The sequence below is a fragment of the Anticarsia gemmatalis genome, chromosome 15, assembly GCF_050436995.1.
Source record: "Anticarsia gemmatalis isolate Benzon Research Colony breed Stoneville strain chromosome 15, ilAntGemm2 primary, whole genome shotgun sequence".
Taxonomy (NCBI): Eukaryota; Metazoa; Arthropoda; class Insecta; order Lepidoptera; family Erebidae; genus Anticarsia; species Anticarsia gemmatalis.
The window spans coordinates 10,171,051-10,193,891 of record NC_134759.1 but is presented as its reverse complement, the minus strand read 5'-3'; the positions used below and the strand labels follow the sequence as shown (position 1 = coordinate 10,193,891).

General features: G+C 34.8%; 2 protein-coding genes across 2 annotated transcripts; one reads left to right on the top strand and one right to left on the bottom strand.

The window, feature by feature from the left end:
- Window positions 1-42: 42 nt before the first annotated feature.
- On the top strand, window positions 43-14,067 carry Cog1 (conserved oligomeric Golgi complex subunit 1). Its single transcript, XM_076123302.1, has 13 exons — window positions 43-352; window positions 736-903; window positions 1,316-1,461; window positions 1,851-2,005; window positions 2,380-2,608; window positions 2,977-3,109; window positions 3,612-3,784; window positions 7,900-8,199; window positions 9,757-10,000; window positions 10,805-11,150; window positions 11,261-11,701; window positions 12,124-12,306; window positions 13,794-14,067. The coding sequence occupies exons 1-13, from the start codon at window positions 216-218 to the stop codon at window positions 13,950-13,952; spliced, it is 2,814 nt and encodes a 937-aa protein (XP_075979417.1). The 5' UTR covers window positions 43-215; the 3' UTR covers window positions 13,953-14,067.
- Window positions 14,068-14,427: 360 nt separating this feature from the next.
- Window positions 14,428-22,636, bottom strand: LOC142978873 (uncharacterized). The gene is made up of 4 exons (XM_076123469.1): window positions 22,509-22,636; window positions 17,667-17,958; window positions 17,275-17,334; window positions 14,428-14,750 (listed from the first exon to the last, which is right to left on the bottom strand). The coding sequence occupies exons 1-4, from the start codon at window positions 22,518-22,520 to the stop codon at window positions 14,518-14,520; spliced, it is 597 nt and encodes a 198-aa protein (XP_075979584.1). The 5' UTR covers window positions 22,521-22,636; the 3' UTR covers window positions 14,428-14,517.
- Window positions 22,637-22,841: the final 205 nt, after the last annotated feature.

Here is a 22,841-nt window from a genome sequence, read left to right as displayed (position 1 = left end):
TATCAATAAAGTTGACATTGACACTGTTTTGACAGTTGCAAATTGACATTTCATGTTAATGACAGCCGATGTGTTGGCATTTGGTATCAGAGTTATTGTTTACATTTGCGAATATTAAAAATACATTCATTTCAGAGATAGTTCAGACCTAAATTAGATTTTAACGTTATGTATAACAAGTAAGAAGGAATAATTAACGGTATTAAAACGATAAAATGGCGCAACCTAACCTATTGGACATAGTTCCTGATCAGTTGTTCCAAACTTATTCTATCAGTGATATAGACCAAGTGCAGAAGAAACTGCAATATGAGATTGAAAGGAAGAGAGAAGAACTACGGGCCATGGTCGGGTAAGTAGTATTACGCTTGAGCTATGCAAAAATATCAGGGAAACAAGATGTACCTGTGTATGACAGTTCTACAATGTTATTGGTCTTTTGATTCACTCATTCTTATGCTATAATAATATGGAGGTTTTCAATTGTTTTGAATATTTAATGTGAGAAAAGATACAAAAATTACATTTATTATCCTCCTAATCACATAGACCTGAGTACTTACTGATAAATCCATTTCACATAATTCTAGAAATTTTGTAATACAATGAGTAAGACGAGTGGGAAGAAAATTCCCAGTGGTCACCCTAGGGACAGTGCTAGAGGGAGTAGTGAGTTATCATAGGTTTTTCGTAGTTGTTCAACACTTACTTTAACTTGACAATTTATTATCTTAGTGAGAGGTACCGAGACCTGATCCATGCGGCTGATACAATTGAGGAGATGAAAGAAACAACAGGAAGCACTCTGAATCATATTACAGAGATGATGGCGGCTTGTAAAAACTTACACAACACTCACTTAGTTGGCTTTAAGATTGATGAGAAGCATTCAGCAGCTCCGAGGTATCAACAATTTATCTGTCATTATCTTTCTCACTAAACAGTACTGAAAAAGAAATAATGCAATAATGTTCTAATATGCTGTTGAAAAAAGGAAAATGGTTTGCTATTTTTTTTCTTGTTTACATAGAGCTTAGAGAAACTGTGATTTATCTATGAGTAAGACTTGTCTTATCAGTAGTCAATTTTTTTTGGTTAATATCTTTAATTTCAATGTGGCTTATCCCAAACAAAATAGAAAATGTACAATGCTAAGTCTTTAACTGTGCACTTCAAAGGCACAGAACTCAACTCATTTATCATTCAGATACTCCAGAACTCGGTTTCCACCCATCTTTACCAGTGTGTCTAAAATTGACTATTTGCATTATGGAACATTTTGAAAACCTAAATGTAAACTTCTTTTAATTGACAGTTTTCAGTACAACAACTCTGTGCACAGTATATCTGTTCAAGTGAAGCTGTTGATGGAAATACCAGAGAAAATATGGACAAGTATTGAAGCAGAGGACTATGTGAAAGCTACACAACTGTTTATCATGGCAAGACATATTAATACAGGTATGTGTTTGACTAGTTATGATTCCCTAAACACTAGTGGTTGAATGTTCCAACTAGAAACAACAATTTAATGTTATTTGCAAATAATTTGTATTGGAAAAACAAAAATTGCTTTGATAATTAAAAACATTACCAGAATTTGGTGCATGTCTTTTTCTTTAGTCTCTGGAATTTGAATGTGTCCTTGGAACAATTTTCTGCTCAGAGCTAAACCTAAGTAGAATAGTTTTTAAGTCAGAAGTTGAGGAAGTCAACAGTGGCTCCATCACATGGCTCTGTTCACTAGTTCTATCTTTATTTCGGCACACTACCGCCTGTCTAGAATTCTACTGTGTGGTTTTTTCCAATGTCATGTTATGTACTAACTTCTACGAAATTTCTCGTCTTAGGTTTGCAGCTACAGATCGGCGGTAAAACTGTCAAGCCTGGTATGCACTCACTACAGAGACTAGTGCATCAGCAATGGAACTCCATAGCTAACTTCAATCAGACCATCATAGATGTGTGCCGGCAGAAGCTGCAAGATGTTGAGATTAGTGTTGAGGTAATAATCATCATCATTATGAAATACGGACCATAAATTTACCTGCACTGAAAGATTTCTCCAATTATTGTTATTCATGCCATAAATTATGATGTTTAAGACATACTGTCATAAATATCATAATTTATATTGACTATAAAGTTATTATACAATAAAATGATTAACACTTTCATGAGTAAAGCTTCATGAAGCTTCTAATAAATTGTGAAATAAAATATTGTGATTAATATTCAATTGCTATCAATATCGACATAGCCAAGCAATAACCAAGGCGACAAATTTACCTATTTTATATATCATATTCTCACAAAACTGGAATCAAATTCGTCAATGATTCTAATATCATCTCACAAATTTTGATTGCCCCATTTCAGGTGGCATGCTCCTGCCTAATAAGTTTATATCTATTAGACTCTCAAACCATGGTGGAACTACTAAACACTCTAATTGGCCTGCATAGCAACAGCAGCTTGAAATCGACCCTACAGTTCGACCTTGCTCAAATATTGGAAGGAGATGTCAAGGCGCAGATAAAAGAGAAAATTGTGAATGGAGTTAAAATTGTGTTGAAGACTGTTGTGCTAGTGTATTCGTGTTTCGTTGGTGAGTTCAACATTTAAAAATTTACGTTATGTGATTCATTCAATACTTAAAGAGTGCTAAATAAAGTATTTTGAAGACGAGCTATTTTCCGAAAAGAGCAGTATTCTGTGCCTCCTATGAAGAAACTTTTTTAGAAGCACATTGTACAGCGACGATATATGATATTTATTATTATGCTTTTACTGGAACTTAACCTATTATGTATTGTGGACTATCTATTCAAATGGACGAAAGATTCAAGCAGAGGTATTCCGATACAAAATTGCACTTAGAGCACGCATTATAGTCGAGTCCCTAAAAATTTTACGGGTATATGGGCTTTTGTGTACTGTATTTTGGCTATTTACTTTTAATATTCTTTTTCTCAGATAATGATGGTGGCGCGATTTTATCAAAGCTACAAGACTTGTTCAGAAAAGACTCTCAACCTTTGATCGAATTAGTCAAATTCAGTGATCCATCAGCATTGAAACTGTTGCCACCAGCCATTACTAATTATCGGTAAGATACATCACTAATGTCACATATTAACGACACTATAGATAAAGTAGGCTGCTTTCACGGAATCTTGCTCCTTCGGCCAAATATCGATTATAAGGACACTATTATTACACTAGCTAGATTTGCCAGGATATAAAGTATTGCAACATTCAATGAAAAGAAAAAAAAAAAAAAAATTAATTGGCGATTAGGAAGAGTGACCAAGAGTATCTTGCCAACTCTTCTCATTGGCCCCACTTTCCGAACTGGCGTTAAATTTACTTTCTATAGCGTTAAATATCGTAAGTGTCCTTTGTTGTCCTTTCGTGTACTTGATCTACATGAATGAATGATTTGATTTAATTTTTATATTAAGTCTACTATTTTTTTTTTCTAAATCCGTTCAGTAGACTTTGCGTGAAAGAGTAACAAACATACATACACACATCAACACAGTTTTTAGCATTTATAATATTAGTAAGATAAGAAGTAAGACTATAATTCTAACAATATTTTTAACCAGGCTATCAACGAGCAAGGAGCTACAACCTCTAGCCAAGAAGGAAGTGACCGAATGCGTGCACCAATGGAACGTTTGGGTGAAGTCTTTCATAGATACGAACGTACACACTCTACTGCACAATATAACTAGAGTCAAAGTACTTCATGAGATAAGAGATATCGCGTTTAAAATAGGTATGTGTTTTACATTTATTTTTGAACTGTCACTATGGTCTACGCGTTAATGTATACGACTGTTGATTACGTGGTCTCGAGTTTGATTCCCGGGTCGAGTAAAGTGATATTGGACTATTTATACTTTTTAAACTATCGACCTAGCAGCCCGGAGTTTGATTACGTCTCTATCATATTCAATCTTGTTCCGCTAAGACACACAACAATATGTAATACTATAATAATATGCAATATACGCAGTATGGCAATAGGCTTTCCCTATTACATGATACTTATAATGGTAATGGTGACACGTGGGTGTATTTCACACACCGCCTAAATTTTCGGATATAAGAAGCGTGATATTATGTATACACTAGCTGACCCGCGCAACTTCGCTTGCGTCACATAAGAGAGAATGGGTAAAATTTTTCCCCGTTTTTGTAACATTTTTTACTGGTACTCTGCTCCTATTGGTCGTAGCGTGATGATATATAGCCTATAACCTTCCTCGATAAATGGGCTATCTAACACTGAAAGATTTTTTCAAGTCGGACCCGTAGTTCCTGAGATTAGCGCGTTCAAACAAACAAACAAACAAACTCTTCAGCTTTATAATATACTAGCTGACCCGACAGACTTCGTCCTGTCAAAAAGATTTGTAAATGTTTTTTTGCCTACGTATTTAAAAAAAATCTCCTGAACAGAACCTTCACCCTGGTGATAGGACGTTGTGAATAAAAAATAATTAAATACAACATAAATATATAAGGATTTAAAAGTAAGTAATCGCTTTATTGTTAATCATGTGAATCATAATTATTATTATTATCATTGTAGTGCTTTGTGGTATACGATGTTTTTTGTTTAATTACCAGGCGCATAGATAAACAAATCTGATGGTTTTCCAACACGGGAACAGGCAACATACAATTGACCATGTGAGAAACATGGGTTTTCTAGATTAATACCGCAAACACTTAATGATTGCCCCTGGGACTTGTTTATAGTCATAGCAAAAGCAAGCCGCACTGGAAACTGTAGTCGTTTAAACTCAAATGGCACATCAGTCGGAATCATTGGGATGCGCGGTATGAGAACATCTTCTCCTTCATACTTTCCTTTGAGTATAGTTGCTTCTATCACATTGTTTAGTAATTTTTTTATCGCTAACCGTGTACCGTTGCAAAGACGCGGTTGGTTGATATTTCGCAACATTATAACCACCGATCCAACCTTTAATTGAAGATTGTGAGGTGGCAATCCTGGCAAATCCAGCGAGTTTAAAAATTCCGGTGGATAGTTGACTACATCATCTTGATTAGTAGCCGAATCAACTGATTTATATATCCTCAATTCGCCTGTAATTTGTTCTTGAATTTTGAAATTTAATTCATTTACATCTATGTTTTTTGCAGCCAGTATAGCTCGTTCGCTCAACCAATCATAGTTTCTGTAATTTTGAGAAACATCTGGAAACACCTCTTGAATAAGTTCATCTTTTGATTGAGTTAACTGACAAAAACTTTGAGGAAAGTTAATGCAGCCAGTCAACATGTCTATAGGAAATTTGCCATTACCAATGTCAATGAGTTGTTTAGAGAATATGTTTCCAGATTGGTCATTTTGCAACTCGACGCGCATATTCTTGCTTAAATGTAGTACTTTAACATGTTTCCACAAATTGGAGGACTTTAGACATGCATTGAGTTCATCAGCTGGCGTTGATCGTGGAATCACTGGCAATGTTTGACGAAAATCTCCTGCTAATAAAATCATTGCACCACCAAATCGGTTATTATTGCTCCGTAGATCTTTTAAGGTTCTGTCTAAAGCCTCCAAAGATTTTTTATGTGCCATCGTGCATTCATCCCAAACAATCAATTTACATTGCTGCAAAACCTTTGCCATTGCAGAGTTCTTCGAAACGTTGCAGGTTGGAGTTTCATTGCTTTGCATATTTAATGGCAATTTCAGTGCTGAATGGGCTGTTCGACCACCTTCAAGCAAAGTTGCTGCGATTCCCGACGAAGCGAGTGCAAGTGCAATTTTATTTTGTGAGCGAATTGTTGCTAATATTAATGAAATCAAAAAAAAATTTCCTGTACCACCAGGTGCATCTAAGAAGTAAATCCCTCCAGTTTCATTATTTGTTACTTTCATAAGAGTTTCAAATACATACTTCTGTTGTTCATTTAACAGTGGAAGATTTGTTTGAATTAATTCTTTCAAAGCGTTGAGATCATACAGTTTTTCTCGATGCAACTCTTGGTTAAAAGCATCATGCATTGGACGATTGGGCGCGGTCAGGCCTAATTGAATTAATAGTTTGATTGACATTATCAAGCACATGTCCTCAATTGAAATCAATGCTTCATTGTAAATTTCTTCACTGATTTGTATATTTGGATTTCCCATTCTATTCCGTATTTGATACAAAATATCATCACACATATAATCTTTGTACTTGATCCACAAATCAATTGGGTTTGATGGGAAGCATGTAGATATGATTATAGAAAACAATGTTCGTATTTGATGAGCGTGTGATGATATTACAGCATCATTGAGAGTTTGATCCCAATGAGCGTCATTTTCAAGCAATTGCAAACGTTGACAGGCTTCTCTGTAGGATCCGCACAATTCACCATCAACAGTTCATAACTGTTGGAATGATGTTGGGCCACGTACATTGACTAATAGCAGTCGTAAATAAAAACATTCATCATTGCTTGGATGTACTGAATAAATCCGGCCAATCGCATCGGTGGAATATACATCTGTATATCCTGGAACTGGTTTTCCTTGTTTCCGTCGTATAAATCTCCTTGAGGATTGATTCCAGGTATATTTTGGCATTTCAGAATATAGCAATGTTTGTGCGAAATCATCGTTTTGGCATGTCTCAAAAAAACTGGTTAATGTAGTAGATGGTGGCTGAGCAGCTCTTTGTACTGTGTTCTGTGCTGTAAAATACACTCTTTGTCCATTTTCTAGCTGACCCGACAGACTTCGTCCTGTCAAAAAGATTTGTAAATGTTTTTTTGCCTACGTATTTAAAAAAAATCTCCTGAACTAAAACTGGTTAATGCAGTAGATGGTGGCTGAGCAGCTCTTTGTACTGCGTTCTGTGCTGTAAAATACACTCTTTGTCCATTTTCTCTTTTTCATTTTCATGTGCTGTAATATTGCTTTGAATGTCACCACGATATACGAATTTGTTTCGTGTATTAGTTGACAAAAGCAAACTCAATAGGTTAGGTCACAGACAACTTTTTTTTTTTAATTTGATATGACTTGAAGTCAAATCCTTTTAAGCCGTACGAATTATTTTGTTTACGTAAAATTTGGATATTAAAAATAATAAAACACTATTGGTAAAGCGATTTTTGTTTGACTGATGTAATGACGTGGAAACTGATGCATTTTATCTCGCGTGCCGAAACTAATACAAAAGAAACGCGAGTTTCGGAACGCGACATTTAAACTCCTCCAACTATGTATTCTGTGCTCCAACGAACACACGCACATTGTTTTGACAGATACGATCTTTGACTTTAGGAACACACCTACATTGCTTAGACAACAGTGAGTGCATGTAATTTTGATATGAACTTTATACCATAGCAATAAAGCTCAAATTGACTACGTTTTAGTTACAAATCATTTGTATGAGAAAAAGAAAAGGGTTATTTTTAGGATTTTTCCAGCGATAATTCTATTTTTTCTCGCCGTAAAAACCATCCTTAAACTTCAACGAACATTTTAAGAAAAGATTTGGCCAAATTGGTCGAGGCGTTGTTGAGTTATGCGCTTACCAACACATTTTGCGATTCATTTTTATATTATAGAAGTATAGATATGTATCTTACATATGAATAATATGTACAATATACAACCTGAACGAATAGTATATATCACAAAAACATGTAAAGCAATAAACTTCCCTATACCCAGGCCGTTCAAAACGTGCGAACTACGTCATAATCAAAAGAAGCGAGTGCGAGCGAGAAACTCCTATAAAATGACATGACTTAGTTCGTACGTTCGAAATGGCCCGAGTATAGATTAGTTAGTACCTCAAATTTTTGTTTGCAAGGCAACACAAACACTTAAAAAGCATTTTTTGTTAACAGATACGCCCTCAAACTGGTCAACAATTTGCACATCACTCGACATTCCCGAGGTACACGTATGGTGCCACTACTTCCAGCCGCTTCTAACTGCCCGAGTGAAAGCAATTATCGATAGTCGCTGGGTCAAAGTCTACGATGCCTTTAAAACCCAGCTCCTCATAGACCTGACTAAGGTCTCCTCAGACAGTGAAGTGGAAAAAGAAGCAGACATCAACTGGTTCGTGTGGAAAGACCTTATTGGTGAAACGGTGATCGAATCTAGAGCCGATGTTATCAAAGTTATGAATTCTTTGATGAAAGGTTAGTTTCTATTTATTTAGTTGTGAAAACTGTTTAATTGCTCAAACCCCGAGGTATTTTTATCTTGTTTTAATGAGTATTACCTTAGTTGACAAGAACTGAAATCGACTTTTAAATCTTCGTACTTTAAGTGGTACGTCAAAACAGGTCTATTTAATACCCTAATCGGCTACCCATCTATGGGATGTCCGCGCCAAAGATTGCTTAATATTGATCGTTTATCGCCTGATGAGCGCAAATAGCCAACACATGTGGGAATTAAGTATGGGTCCTTTGTTAGGTTAGAGGTGGCGTTTTATGATCTCTGCCTACCCCTATATTAAACGGCGTGATTTTATGTAGGTACATATCTATACTATACTATATACTATAATATTATAAAGCTGAATATATATATATATATTATATATTTATATATAATATTATAAAGCTGAAGAGTTTGTTTGTTTGTTTGTTTGAACGCGCTAATCTCAGGAACTACTGGTCCGATTTGAAAAATTCTTGCAGTGTTAGATAGCCCATTTATCGAGGAAGGCTATAGGCTATATATCATCACGCTACGACCAATAGGAGCAGAGTCCCAGTGAAAAATGTTACAAAAACGGGGACAATTATGTTACTCTTATGTGACGCAAGCGAAGTTGCGCGGGTCAGCTAGTGTATGTATATAGTCTTATCTGGTCACGTCCGTTTAGCTGCAACATCCGCCGCATACGTTGTTTACGTAGAAGACAGGATCTCGATAGACTTCGAACTTTCAAGAAACATACTTCAAATTCTTACCTACAGATTTTACGATATACTAATCAACATAGATTACGATCAGTATATCTTTAGTTCGATCAAACGCCACCGGGTGGCGCCACAAGTCACGGTGATAATTCCTGGCTATGACATTGCTGATAGGATCTTGACGGGTTTTAAATGATGCATATCATTAGTGACGTGACGTCGATTATCATAACGATAATCGATTGAGGATCTATTTATGAATATATTTTGTTTGACGAAACTTAAAGGAAAAAAAAGTAATTATAATAATTCCAAATATTATTCTGTTCTTCTTCTGAGTTGTGGAGGTCCGATAGGCAGTCGATTCATGTAAAATACTGGTATCCAGCTGTATCCGGTGAGACAGGAAGGCGACTCCAACATAGGTGGAAGAAAGACTAGGGTGATTCCGTTCTTCCCCGGTCGGAGAATACTATTAAGTTGTGGCTAACCCGCCTGTTTTCATAGGCGTTAAAATATCAAATTGAAAACGGGTTGTGTTTTGGAAAACATATATTTTGATGTCTTAGCTATATTACTGTAATTTCGTTTATATCAGTAGCTGTTCCCCGGAAGAGCGGCAAACAATTTTGAATATAATATTAAGTATGATTTGAACTGGGTAACTTTATACTTTAATAATACAGTGTTCTGTCTTTTTCCCTCACATACAGTTTTAACATTAGCTAAAAGTGACAAAACTACAATTTTCAGCTCTTACACGATTTTTATTAGTAAGCCAATAAGTATACCTACTGCATATTATACGTAATATAACATTTCCAGGTATGGCCCGTCAAGATCGTGGCTACACTCCAACCTTAGAGAAACTCTGTCAAAGCCTAGATGAAGAACTACAGAAGCTTCTAGAAGATTTAAGAGTGTATTTGTACCAAGACAAGAAGAGTACAGGTGTTAAAGATAAGTTATTGTTCGCGTATGACGAAGACGATGATACCGATCAAATATACAGCGATAAGAACATTATCGAGATGTATTTGAGGGATGTTTCTGATAATAATATACAAAGGTTGGTTTTTATGAATAATTATAGGTATGACGTGTAGATATTTGCGTGTTTGTTTCTGTACGTATATAATATACGTCATTTATTTTGAGGTATTTTTTTATAATTAATAGGTAAACTATTGCTCGCTCACTGCTGGGTAAGAGCTTCCTTCCGAAAATGACCGAGGAATCTATCCCTCCCTACACGCCTAACTTATATAAGAGACTATTAACTTTTATATTAAGGAGACGAGAGAATAATAATAATAATATGTTTGAGAAGAAGGAAAAAAAAATTACAGTGTAAATATTCAACTCTGATAGTTTTACTTATACTGTACTTAAGTTCAGATTACGGCCGAATGCTAAAACGTCTCTTGTAGGAGATTCATAAAAGATTTGCCATCTCTACGATACATGTCAAAGTGACAAAGACATATTATACTTAGGAGTTGCCTAAATTGAGGACGTTTCTGTACTCGGCCATTACTCAATCGTAGTTCCAAAATAAACCTTATTTTATTGAACAAACGATATCTATACTATATACTATCTATACTAATATTATAAAGCTGAAGAGTTTGTTTGTTTGTTTGTTTGTTTGAACGAACTAATCTCAGGAACTACTGGTCCGATATGAAAAATTCTTTCAGTGTTGGATAGCCCATTTATTGAGAAAGGTTATAGGCTATATATCATCACGCTACGATCAATAGGAGCAGAGTACCTGTAATAAATATTACAAAAACGGGGAACCCATTCTCTCTTATATGACGCAAGCGAAGTTGCGCGGGTCAGCTAGTTAATAATAAAGCTCAATTTTTAGTATGCTGCAATACATAAAAGCTTGTTTCGAAGAGCCGACTCTCCAATCGAGTGAACTGCAAAAGAAAACAACAGCCATATACACAGCACGTTTCACGCAAGCGATTTCCACCCTCATGGTATACTTACGCAAGTGCTACATTCCTGAAGAAAGAGACTGTTTAGGCGTTGTCAATATAGACGATAATGCCTTGAAGAGGTGGAATAACATTTGTGCAGTGTTAAAGGAAAGCTGCCAGTTTTGTTGGGGCAAATGGGTAGACATTGTAATGGTTAAAATAGAAGATTTGACCAAATGTTTGCCCCAAGCTTTTACTTTGGAAGCCAATATTGATTATTTGATGATGGTAAGTTAACGTCAACAATTTTTTTAATAGAATTCGCGGCTAAAACATGTGTTTTAGTAATGCCCTTATTGATAAAATTTTATCTTAATCTAAATATATACTTTTTATAGCAATGGGACGTGATCAAAATCACTGAAAAAGACGAAGAAGGCAATCCAATAGAATCTACAATAAAAGTTCCTGCTGGTCCATCCTTAAAACTACAAGAATATCTCTACTCAATCAGCCGAATACTTGACGAAGTAGTTCCTCACACATTACCTGTGGAAACCCACACGTTATTCATAGAGAAAATTACATCTGTCACATTCGCACACTACAACAAAGTCATAAGAGAGAACGAGATGGATATAAATCAGAGGTGTGCGCTTCAGTTGCTAATGGATGTAAGGCACTTGACCTTGTTGTTAGTGCCTCGAGAGAATAAAAAGTCTATGGAACAATCTAGTGAGATTTGTGAGTTTTTGAGGCAGAAGATAGATCCGTTTGATTACGATGTGTTCTATCCGTATATACAGACTAATTTGAAGAGGTCTGTGCAACGAGTACAGGTTAGTAACTATACATTTACTTTTTGATTTGTTAGGTAAAAAACAAATCTGCTTAAAGTAGCACTTTCACTGATTGCAGATTGGCACAAAAAGAAAAAAAAAATTGTTTGGTTTTGTATAAGAATGATTTGTGATAGTTTAAGTATTGCCTAGAAGCGTTCATCAATGCCTTTGTTATTAATACATTTGATATTTCTGGACTATAGAAATTGCGGTCATAGGTATCCGTATATGGAACAGTACGTATACGTACAACGTACGAATGCCGTTACGACGTTACTTTTAAACCTTCACACTGCACGTTTATGATAACACTATTAATCTTATTTGATTTTGATCTAGACGTTTCGATAGCAAACTGTCAGTTTAAATTAATATCAAGTAGAAATTATTTTAACTATAAAAGTCTCTTCTCTTCCCAGACTCTCCTAGGCAGCTTGATCCTCCATCACGGTCAACTAACAGGCATTATAGGCACAAAGCCGGTGCTCTCTGGCGGTAGTGGAGATAAGGCGGCCGGGCTGCTCGCGTCGGGTGACTCTCACTGGTTCTCACTGTTACCCGTCGCCACACCTCCTAGCCATATGAAGAAACAGGATAAACCGGTGAGAATTTCTATTAAATTCATTATACTTACGGTGATTATGGGAAATGCAGATAGAAAAAATAGGGTTATAAAGATTCTTTTTCAGTCTTTAATAATGATCGTCAATAATGATATTGAATTATCGATATAGTAAGAATCATAGAAGTTTGGGTGTATGAATATGGCTGCAAGCTGATGCGAACACAAATATAAAGGGAATAACAAAGTGAACAGTTTGACGTCGTCGTTGTTACGTCTCTGTCTCCTTCACGCCTCTTCTTAATGGCCGCCTTTACACACACACTCTATCGCACGTTCTTAGCAGCGTACAGGATTACGCTTAAAAAAGCGGTGCGGTCTTCGCTCGCTATTTTATTCGCGGGCTTGACAGATGAGCGCCTCGCGTGGTCTTTCCTATCCCCTTACACGCGCGATTGTTCTTTCATGGGCGATAGAGCGTGTGTGTAAAGGGGGCTAATGTCTTATTTTTATTCTTCTATTTCCGCACAGTGCAATGTGCGTGCGTGTACGTTCATTGCTTTGGAGAAAAGTACAATAATGCGTACAAGCATTAAAGAAAAGCGTGCGAAAATATTTATTTTTAGTTGAAAATGCGATTAGTAGTTGAATAGCGCAGTTTGTTTTTGGAAATTGTTCGTTATACTCTTATGAATCTCTCAAAACTGTTCGCATTTAGTATTTTTTTATAATCTTACTGTCTGGTAGAAGGTAATCTATCTTTGAAATATTAATACGTTTATTTATTTGTTCAGAATAAACATCTCTTCATACTGTAAACTGGTATGAGTGGTTTGAGTTTATTTCTAACACTTTTCTTACTAAAGGACTATTTATTTGTTAATATTTATGTTACTAAATACCAGCATTATTTTTATTGTAAATAACAATTTCTAGTTGTATTTCTGTCATTAACATAATAGTATAACTTCATATTAGAAATGTAACAGTTTAGTTTTCGGATTTTATCGCGTTATACTTTTTTTTGAGTTGCTAAAAAAATTGATTCTTAAACTAAGATAATGACTTATAAGTTATACAATATTATAATGCGATATTATGCGTTCTGTTACTTTGATATCTTATAGCAATCCGAGTTCTATTAAAATAACAGGTAATATGCGGGTATAATAATATGACCGTTACAGAAATTCAATCGCTCTGACATTTGAGTTCGGCCTTTCATATGATTTTTGTGTGTTTGTAAGTGATTAATATGCGTTTGATATTGAAATTCATTATTTCGTTACATGATTATTTTCTAATATGATACGGGAATTAACACGAACATCCATTTTACCTAATGCCTGCCGTTTCAGTAAGTGCCACTGGCAACGGTCGCAGACTGGCTAGACTTGTTTTTACTTGCTAATTAATACATTTTATTTTTATTGCATATTTTCTACTAACGGCACTGTAAAATATATCTTAACCTTTTTACATTTTTATCCATTCATACAAATAACGATTTCTCTTTCTTCTCTGCAGGTTAAGAAAAAACCAGTATCATCCAGTCCAAACAAGTCAAGGGCGGATATAACAGACTTGATGTCAAGTTCCTTACCCATCAATTTCGCGAACGCGCGATCCGGCGCTGCTTCGTTCTTTAACTCAATGACTTCTGATTGGTTCAGCGGCTCCAGTTAGTTTTAAATAAATATATTAATGTATTATGATTACTTATGTATATTGTATCGAATGTATAATGTTACCTATTTAAATAATGAAATTAAATGTAATACGATTTGATAACAGTGTTTCTTTAAATGCAAATGCACTGTTAACCCGAACATTTAACTGGGAAAGCATTTTGTAGTAAGTACGGTCTGCTACCATGATTTGAAATTAAAGACTAGAGCATGAAAAGAGAGTTCTTTAAATATTGGAGTTAATTTATAGCCATCGGAAACAAAGCTATACCTGTAACATCTAAAGGAGATATTGTGATCATTTCAATTTCCAATGAATATAACTGCCGTTATAGAGTTGCTTAAATTCGAAGGATTTATTTTAGTTTATCTATTCAAAAGCGTTTAAATTCATATAAAAAACTCTATTGAATATATAAACTACCGTTAAAAGTACTCAGAAACCGGGGGTTAATAAAATAAAAGGACAAACAAACGTTCAATCTTTTATTAAAAATCAGTGCAACAATATATTTCAGATCTTAAATACTACGAACTAATATACAAACTAAAATTTTCTTAAATTACGCCTTCTCTTCACTCTCTTTAATCTCTCCCGCTTTTCTACCTAGAAGCCTGAAGTTGTCCTCTCCATATCCGCCAAAGTAATTGCCCGCTGGGTTACCGGAGTAAGGCCGGTCAAAACCTGGCCGGTATTGGTTGTACCCGGGTCTGTATTGGTTGCCCTGGTAACCGATGTTGCTGCCTGGGTAACCGGGCCGGTTGTAGTCGAAGCCTGGCCTGTTGGGGCGATAACCTGAAGAAGAAACAGAGGGTTAGATAAATTCCCAATGTAAGTACGATTTAAGTTGCAGAAAAAACAAGGCCTTTCTATGAGTTTTATTAGCGGGAAATTCTCAAACTCAACATCACGTAGTTATTGAAAAACAGTGGGAAGGATGAAGTGTTGCATGCTCCAAAATTCCTTAAAATGTTACTGAAAGAATGTTTAGTGTCCGGTCAGTGTGGTGGACTCCATACCCTTCTCAATACGGGAAGAGACTGCCAACTCTACCCAGCAATGAGACAGTAATTGTTGAAACATATTTAAGTCCCGTGGAATAAAAGTGAACCTAGTACTATCTTTCGGAAACGTATCATCAAGTAGACCCTGGAAGCAATTAGTCTTGTCAAGAATAAACGTTCTATGAATCAACTAAGCGAAACATTGCATGACGATTCATAAATCGCAAGTAGCCATTTAATTTCACACCATATGGGGAAGCCCGTGAAGCAATTACTTCAATCCAATGCTAATAGGCTGATCTGTTTTAAGAAATGTTTTATGTAAACCATTGTTCGTTTAAAGGCCGCAGTTCGAGCCTTTGGGTCACAATGGTCAATTAAATGGGTACGTCAGACGTATGCGCTACGGTCCCTTGACTTCGGGCCGTGAATCGGGAAAAACCAAATCGGAGAAACATATTCTTCTAAGACTTAGTGTATTTAGGAACTCATAAACCTAATTATAGCTTGAACGAGATATTGATGTAAATCATTTCCCACATGGACTTGGTCAACAAATATTTGTGAGATGTAATCTCCAAATTCTAGTTGTGGATTACGTTGTATTTATGGGCCATTGTTTGTTTGATCATTGATATCTCCGTTAACGCGGAAGAGGTCCTTTGTTTCAATGTTTTAAGTATAACATCGCCATCCTAATATCGGCTTTGATGTGATCTTACTGACGGTATACCGAAGATATGTATTTTTAAGACGTTTTCGTAAAAATAATTCAATAAGCCATAAAAAGAGGGACACAAAGAACTACCACAGTCACATACGAAGCATTAGTTACGTCTCGCTATACTCGTACGTTTCGTGAGAATAACTCAGCTATTAAACTAAGTAGGTACAAGAAGCAAATTACATAATTTTCAAGTTCGTTGTTTGGCCACTGACACCTTAAGTACATGTTACGCAGAGGCAAGTAACCATTAGACCTTTTATTAGTACTGTTATGTGCTAGTGATTACATGTTTCGAAACTGTCGTAAAACAATTGCGGATATTCTGCAAAGCGACTAATTTATAGGAGATTTGAAGTCCTGGATCAAGTTTTCTTCTGGATTTTATTGCATTTAATGTAAATAACCTGAAAATGTTACTTTATCTTTCGTAAACTGATAGATTATTTACATAACTATTAGATTTTCGTTTAAGAATAACGACGTGGTCATACTACAGATACACTACGGGACAAAATGTATCGCCTGCAACATCGGGATTAGCGCGATGTTGCCCGACTTCACTTGACGCTACAGACGTAATACACGATATTTCTAGACATTTAAGCCAAATCGCCCGATTTCGCTAGTCATGTTGCCGACATGTTTCGTGTGCCTTTAAGCGGACTTCTTCATACGACAATTATGTTCTAAGGCTTAAAGTTTCACAAAAACAACGTAATAATTTTTCCGTAACTTACGAGTTACGGAAAAATTATTACGTACTATTAAGTAATTCTACGCGCTGGATACGTCCAGCGCGTAGAATTACGGCTATAGAATATAATAGGCCTCCCTACAATCACTGACTCTTTGAACTTTTTCACAGAATATTAAGTAAACAATATTATTATATGAGTCTTTGTACCAAGGCATCGACCTCAACTAAAACTATTGTCATACTGAGCATATTCAAGCAGCTCAAAGATTTAGCCTATAATTATAGTATGAGTATTCACCTTTAATAGTCAATGTCAATGCCTTCTGAGCATGATTCATAACACGAATTATACGACATTAAACTAAATGTGGTTTCAAAGGACTAATTCATTTCATTTGTCTTCGAACAATACGATCAAGGGATTATTCGGTATTGAAAAGATTCTATAGATTCTATTAGATTGCCTGTGATAGGTCTACCGTGTAGACTTTGTGCTAAATATATCTTTTGAGGTCATTTCTGGGGTTGAAAGTAATCTATTCAGAAAGTAATGATATTCTTGACTAAATTATAACAATAATTTTATTTATCAATTAGTATGACGTAGATAAGTAGCAAAACGTTTTTTTATAAATTACTAATGACTTAAGTGAAATAGAGACATTCTTATAAGCAACCCCTGAATTTTAATATTCTATTAATAAAATCCAAGTCTAATTATATTTAGATAGTTACGGTCCATTCCCAATCAGTTCAATAAATCATTTCCCTTAAATAACCCTGGTCTAATTTTACATTAGTTAATGAACACAGTACATGGTTCCGTAGAACCGGTACTTCCTCTTAATATAAATCGTTTATAAGTAAAAGGATGGCAATAGATTCTCTCACCTCCGTATCCCGGATATCCGCCTCCAAAGCCGCTTGGGTAGCCTGCGCCGCCGTATCCACCTGTCGGACACAGATTTATGGATTTGAGAATTGTAAAATAAAATATTCTAAATTTTAAGAAAACATTGATGTTAGCTTGCATGCCTGAGAGTTCTTTACAACAGTTATTGAAGGAATGCAAAGACAAGCGTGTTCTGTGAGCGCCATGATAACTTGATTTAAGTGAACTAATGTTTTATTTACTGTTTTGTATTTTTATAACGAGGCTATTTAAACATTTGTGCCTTTATTTAAGTTCCTTACGACTCTCACCCAACGTCGGAACTTGTTACTTGATACATGATAAGTTTAGCTTATGATAATTTACACGTACTAGTGTTGAAGATACTAACCACCAAAACCACCGGGATATCCACCTTGACCCGGGTATCCTCCATAACCGGGTCCACCATACCCGGAGTTACCATAACCCCCGCCGTAGTTACCGCCGTAACCGCCACCATACCCGCCGTTGTAACCGTTGTAACCACCGTAACCCGGATAACCGGATGATCCGTAACCGGGTCTTAGCAACCCATAGCCTCCAGTACTACGCCTCTGTCCATCTAAAATGTCATTGTTTGTTTCTCCGGCCACCTTCTGTGCTACCGTCACGGCTATTAAGCATGACAGCAAAAATATATGCTGAAAAAAAGTAGAAAAAAGCATTATTACAATTAATTTCCTTTATCTTAGCGATCGCGGCGCTAATCACCTTGATTTTTTAGAGATTATAACAAAAAATATTTGCATAAAAAGATGCGGACAGATAAAAATAAGTACCCGTTATCGATTGTGATCTTTGATGCAAAAAGTGACGTAATTAGGTATATTTTCGACATTCGATTTTAATCGATGCTATAATTATATTTGCCGATGTATATTTATAAACGCAGAAGTATAAAGATCATATCGAGGAATCTATAATTTACAAAGTCTTTCTTTCAAGGTTATTTGGCCCTTATCTAGGGTTGTTGCTTATATTAGCTGTCTAGCTCTGCGAAGTTTTGGGTATTTCAAAAATAACCCTGTTTACCGAAATAATACTCATATATAATAGAATTATTCTTCGAATTGATTCGGCTAATCAACCGCACTTGGCTAGCGTGGTGCACTTAAGGCCTAACCCCTCTCTCATTACGGGAAGAGACCCTTGCCCAGCAGTGGGACATTAATTCGTTAAATTTATTTATTATTGTGGTATGTTCCCATATACCTACCACATATTTAATAATTATACAAGAATAAACACTAAGTGTCGCCCGTATAATGTATTGTGGGAATAAAATAAATTTATATTCTAAACATGTATACAAAAAGGGAATCTTTAATTCTGCATACTTGGGTGCAGAAAATAAACGCATTGTTTTTTTATATGGTACGACTTTGAATGCAAATTGATCGAGCCGATAGTCTTGTTTGACCAATTCTCTTGAGATCAGCCAATAAGGAACCATATTAGCAAGGATATTACAACTAGTAGCCATATTGACGATATGTGAAGGATAACAGATAGATTACTATCTTTACGACCGTCAAAATGATCTAGTATTAACCTATTTTATTGGCAGGAATTGCCATATGGGTTTAAATAGACTATGGTTGTGTTTAGTAAATAAACATTGGATACAAGATAAAATTAAAAACGGCCCGCCCCTACCTAGAAGATAAATTCCAAAACGATTAAGTTATTATTCTTCTTTTTTCGGGCACGCGCATCGCGCTGTGAAATGTAGATTTTAGTAGGTACCTATATCATTAAACGACTTAGAAGAGTCTTTAAATCATATAAGTACTAAAATCTACAGATTTTGATTATTTTCGGTTTTAGTATATCATTTAAAGACTTAGAAGAGTCTTTAAATCATATACAAAAATCTACATAATCCTCATCAAAAAATATAGCTTAGGATGTAGAAGATTCCAATCCTTTCCTCAAGACTCTACCACACATATTAAAAACAGTACCGTAGACAATAGTTCCAGTGAATATTATATCCTTCTTCAATTGCACTAATTATTCTAACTTCTAATACAATCATGTTACTGTAACTAAGTACATAACAATGCAATGTAAAGCCGAAGCACGATACTACTGTTTACCTGAACAGGGAAAGTACGCATTACAAAACATTATTGAACAAATGTTTGCGTTATGCACATATTTGTTCTAGCTCACGTTCTTTATCTATTATCCTTTAAGAAACAAACCAACATTACCAATTCATGGTGACGTAAATTTTCCTTGTTGATAAGTCATGGAAAAATCCGCAAGGAAATGGAGACTCACAGAGAATATTTTGTTTATCGAGTACCTAGTTAGTGGCTAACATAGTACCAAAGTTGCTTAAGAAATCCGTAAAGCCTTATATGGACTAACGACTGTTATCCTAATTAACAGTAATCACGATTAACTTTAAACTTGTTTTTAAGCGCAAAACGCTCAATTCAAATATCACTAAGAGACTATCCATCTTTGATATGTTAGCAAAGAGGGTTGTTTTCTACGTTTGCTGATGCGTTATCGCTATTGGCTACTAGCATTATGAAGACTGCTGACATTTGATGTAGCCTTTGAATATAAAGGGTTCCTTGAATTACTAACCGTCAATAAATTTTTAGTAAGCAAATTGATTGCTATCGAACACAATAACGGCGATTTTTTTAAATGTCGATTACCAATAAAATAATGCATAGGTATAGAGAATATGTTCTTGCTACTAAAGGATCTATATGACATAAACAATCCATAAATATCAGATTAACTGCACGTTTGGCGCAGTGGTTAACGTCGTCACCTCGCCGCGATCGAATCCCACCCGGGACGAATATTTGTTTGAAGGCACCAGTATCTTTTCGAGTTCTGAGCCTGGTTGTAAATTTATCTATATAAGTATGTATTTAAAAGTATATCAGTAATTTGGTAACCATAATACAAGCTCTACTAAGTTTGGAATCGAATTACCGTGTGTGAATTACCCAATTATATTTATTAATTGTAAAATATACATATTTTATGATAATATATCTGCTTTAAAGGTTTCAAAAATACAACTCGTGTAGCTATATCTAATTATACACACAATATCATTATATCAATAAAAACAACAAATTTCAGAACAGAGGGACCGCCATAATGCTACGCCTATTTTACGGCTTGTCAAAAATATCTACAAATCTGAGATAATATCATATTGAATAACTAATAAGCGCCCCTTTGGCGCCTTAGACCATGGCTTGATAAGAAAAATAACTGTAATTAATTTGAATATTGTTTAGTTCTAATGATAGTGTGGAAATGGAAACGATTGTCGAATCTGGATTACATTATACATGTTTTTACTGATTGCTTTAATAACTTTTTGAATAGGTAAGTTTTGTTAGATAATAATAAGTTAAACATTTATATTTTCCTTTAATATAACGCATTTTTTGTACATACTCATATTTTTGCATGTTTTATTAATTTGAGCAACTTAACAATTGAAAAACAGAACATTTCATTCTTCATAAATTTATAGATTACCGTGAAATTCTAATTATTCATATTAGCACGAGTAACGAGCCGAAATATTCTTTATTATAAAATACTATTGGGTAAACAAGGTAGTCAAATCACAAGTAATTCCGTGTTTTTTACAAATTCATTATCTTTCAAGATCATTATAATAATTTACATAAAACGTCAGTCATTGTCGGCAGATTAAAACTTCTGTTTTAAATAACTATAATGTATTACATCTAATTACTAGATGTATGAGATAAAAAACTTCGAGATAAACGCTTAATTCGGTAGTTGATACGATCTGACTAATCTACACATCTTATCAAAAAGGTGCAATTTATGAAGGAAAAATGAAAACCGACAATAATCTAAGATGAACGATTAGAATGTTCATGAATAATATGAATTAAAGTAGTCGAAGAATGCAATAATTATGATATTATGACGATAATATAATTGACCTATATCATGAGGCCAAATTTTAAAGTTCACTATTCATTGCACCAATAAAAAAAGATAAAATGGTATGGTTGATTGATCTCGCGCCGATATAAATATATATAATTCAACTTATATAATTCTGGACACATCTTTATAACAAATTTTAAAATTAAAAAAAATAAAATCTGGTTTTTCAAACTGTCCACGGATTATTATAATAATGAGTTATAATTAATAATTTTGTGTTTTTCTTTTAAATTAAATAAACTCGATGCAATTACGCAAATCCAGACACATTAAGATTGTTAACCTTACACCAATCCTGATAAAACATTTTGAATCCAAAATACATAATTACGATTGTTCAGATTGATCAACTTAATACAATGTTCAAATACATTTAACCCATTACTGTCCCACTGCTGGGCAAGGGTCTCCTCCCGTAATGAGGGAGGGGTTAGGCCTTGAGTCCACCACGCTGGCCAAGTGCGGGTTGGGGACTTTGCATGCCCTCAATAAATGTATTAAACAAATTTTAGGCATGCAAGGTTTCCTCACGATGTTTTCCTTCACCGTTGGAGCATGTGATAATTATTTCTAATACACACATAACTTCGAAAAGTCATTGGTGTGTTGCCTCGGGTTCGAAACTGCGACCACTTGCGTGGGAGGTGTCAACTTATACCACTCGGCTATCACTGCTCAAAGTTAACGATTATTTTATTTTAATTGTTACTTCAGGAGAATTGGTATAATTAGACATTGTAAAACGTTTTCTGGATCGCGATATAAAATTAATTTAATTTGTAGATTTTGAGATAATATAGTACATATCAATTCGATCATTGTATTTTCCATGTACCTATTTAATTACGTGCCAAAGCAAAAATTTATAAAACATATAAAATATTTTGAAGTTTTAATGTACTTTTGTAATCTTAACAAAAAATATCTTAAATCTTTGATGTTTGCGATAAAACAAACACGTTTCGCACATAATAAATGACATGTACATTTCCTTGTGAATTATTGAAATTGTAAAATTCTATCATTGAAAACAGAAAATATTGTATCAGAAAAAATCCCGCCACTAAAACATTTAAAGTAACAATTCAAACAAAAACAAAGAATTAACGCACTTTTTTGCGACATTTTATCCCATGTCTAACTTTGACCTAAATTAAAATATTTTCACTTTATATTTATTTTTCTGTAGTAAATATATTCTTAGATCAAAAGTTTCGCTCACCAAGACATTCATGATCACTGGTGCACTGTTCCACACAACACTGAGATCTGTTTCACAATGATCATGATCAGTTAAATCTCACCATTTATATTCTCAGTTCGTTGTGAGGTTTTTGTCTGGCGTTGTCGTCGGTTAATTATTGCGATTGTACAAATACTACATTGTTGATTTGATGATTGATGTTACGACGAATTCATGGGATAAGGGAAGGCTAGATATAACGTTTGTTTAGTTAAACATAATTCTCAATTTTTATTTTATTACTTCAATAAGTTTAAGTCAAGTTAATGGTAGTCTGATGTTATACATGTTTTATTTACTTAGTTCTTCAAT

What these genes read in the sequence shown, in the direction of transcription:
- Cog1 (XM_076123302.1), top strand. Translation starts at nt 216, where the DNA reads ATGGCGCAACCTAACCTATTGGACATAGTTCCTGATCAGTTGTTCCAA. An exon ending in CCAGCCATTACTAATTATCG is followed by an intron (nt 3,110 to 3,611) that starts GTAAGATACATC and finishes ATTTTTAACCAG; the next exon opens with GCTATCAACGAGCAAGGAGC. An exon ending in AGATATCGCGTTTAAAATAG is followed by an intron (nt 3,785 to 7,899) that starts GTATGTGTTTTA and finishes TTTTGTTAACAG; the next exon opens with ATACGCCCTCAAACTGGTCA.
- LOC142978873 (XM_076123469.1), bottom strand. An exon ending in ATATCCCGGTGGTTTTGGTG is followed by an intron (nt 17,335 to 17,666) that starts GTTAGTATCTTC and finishes TGTGTCCGACAG; the next exon opens with GTGGATACGGCGGCGCAGGC. An exon ending in CGGATATCCGGGATACGGAG is followed by an intron (nt 14,751 to 17,274) that starts GTGAGAGAATCT and finishes TTTCTTCTTCAG; the next exon opens with GTTATCGCCCCAACAGGCCA.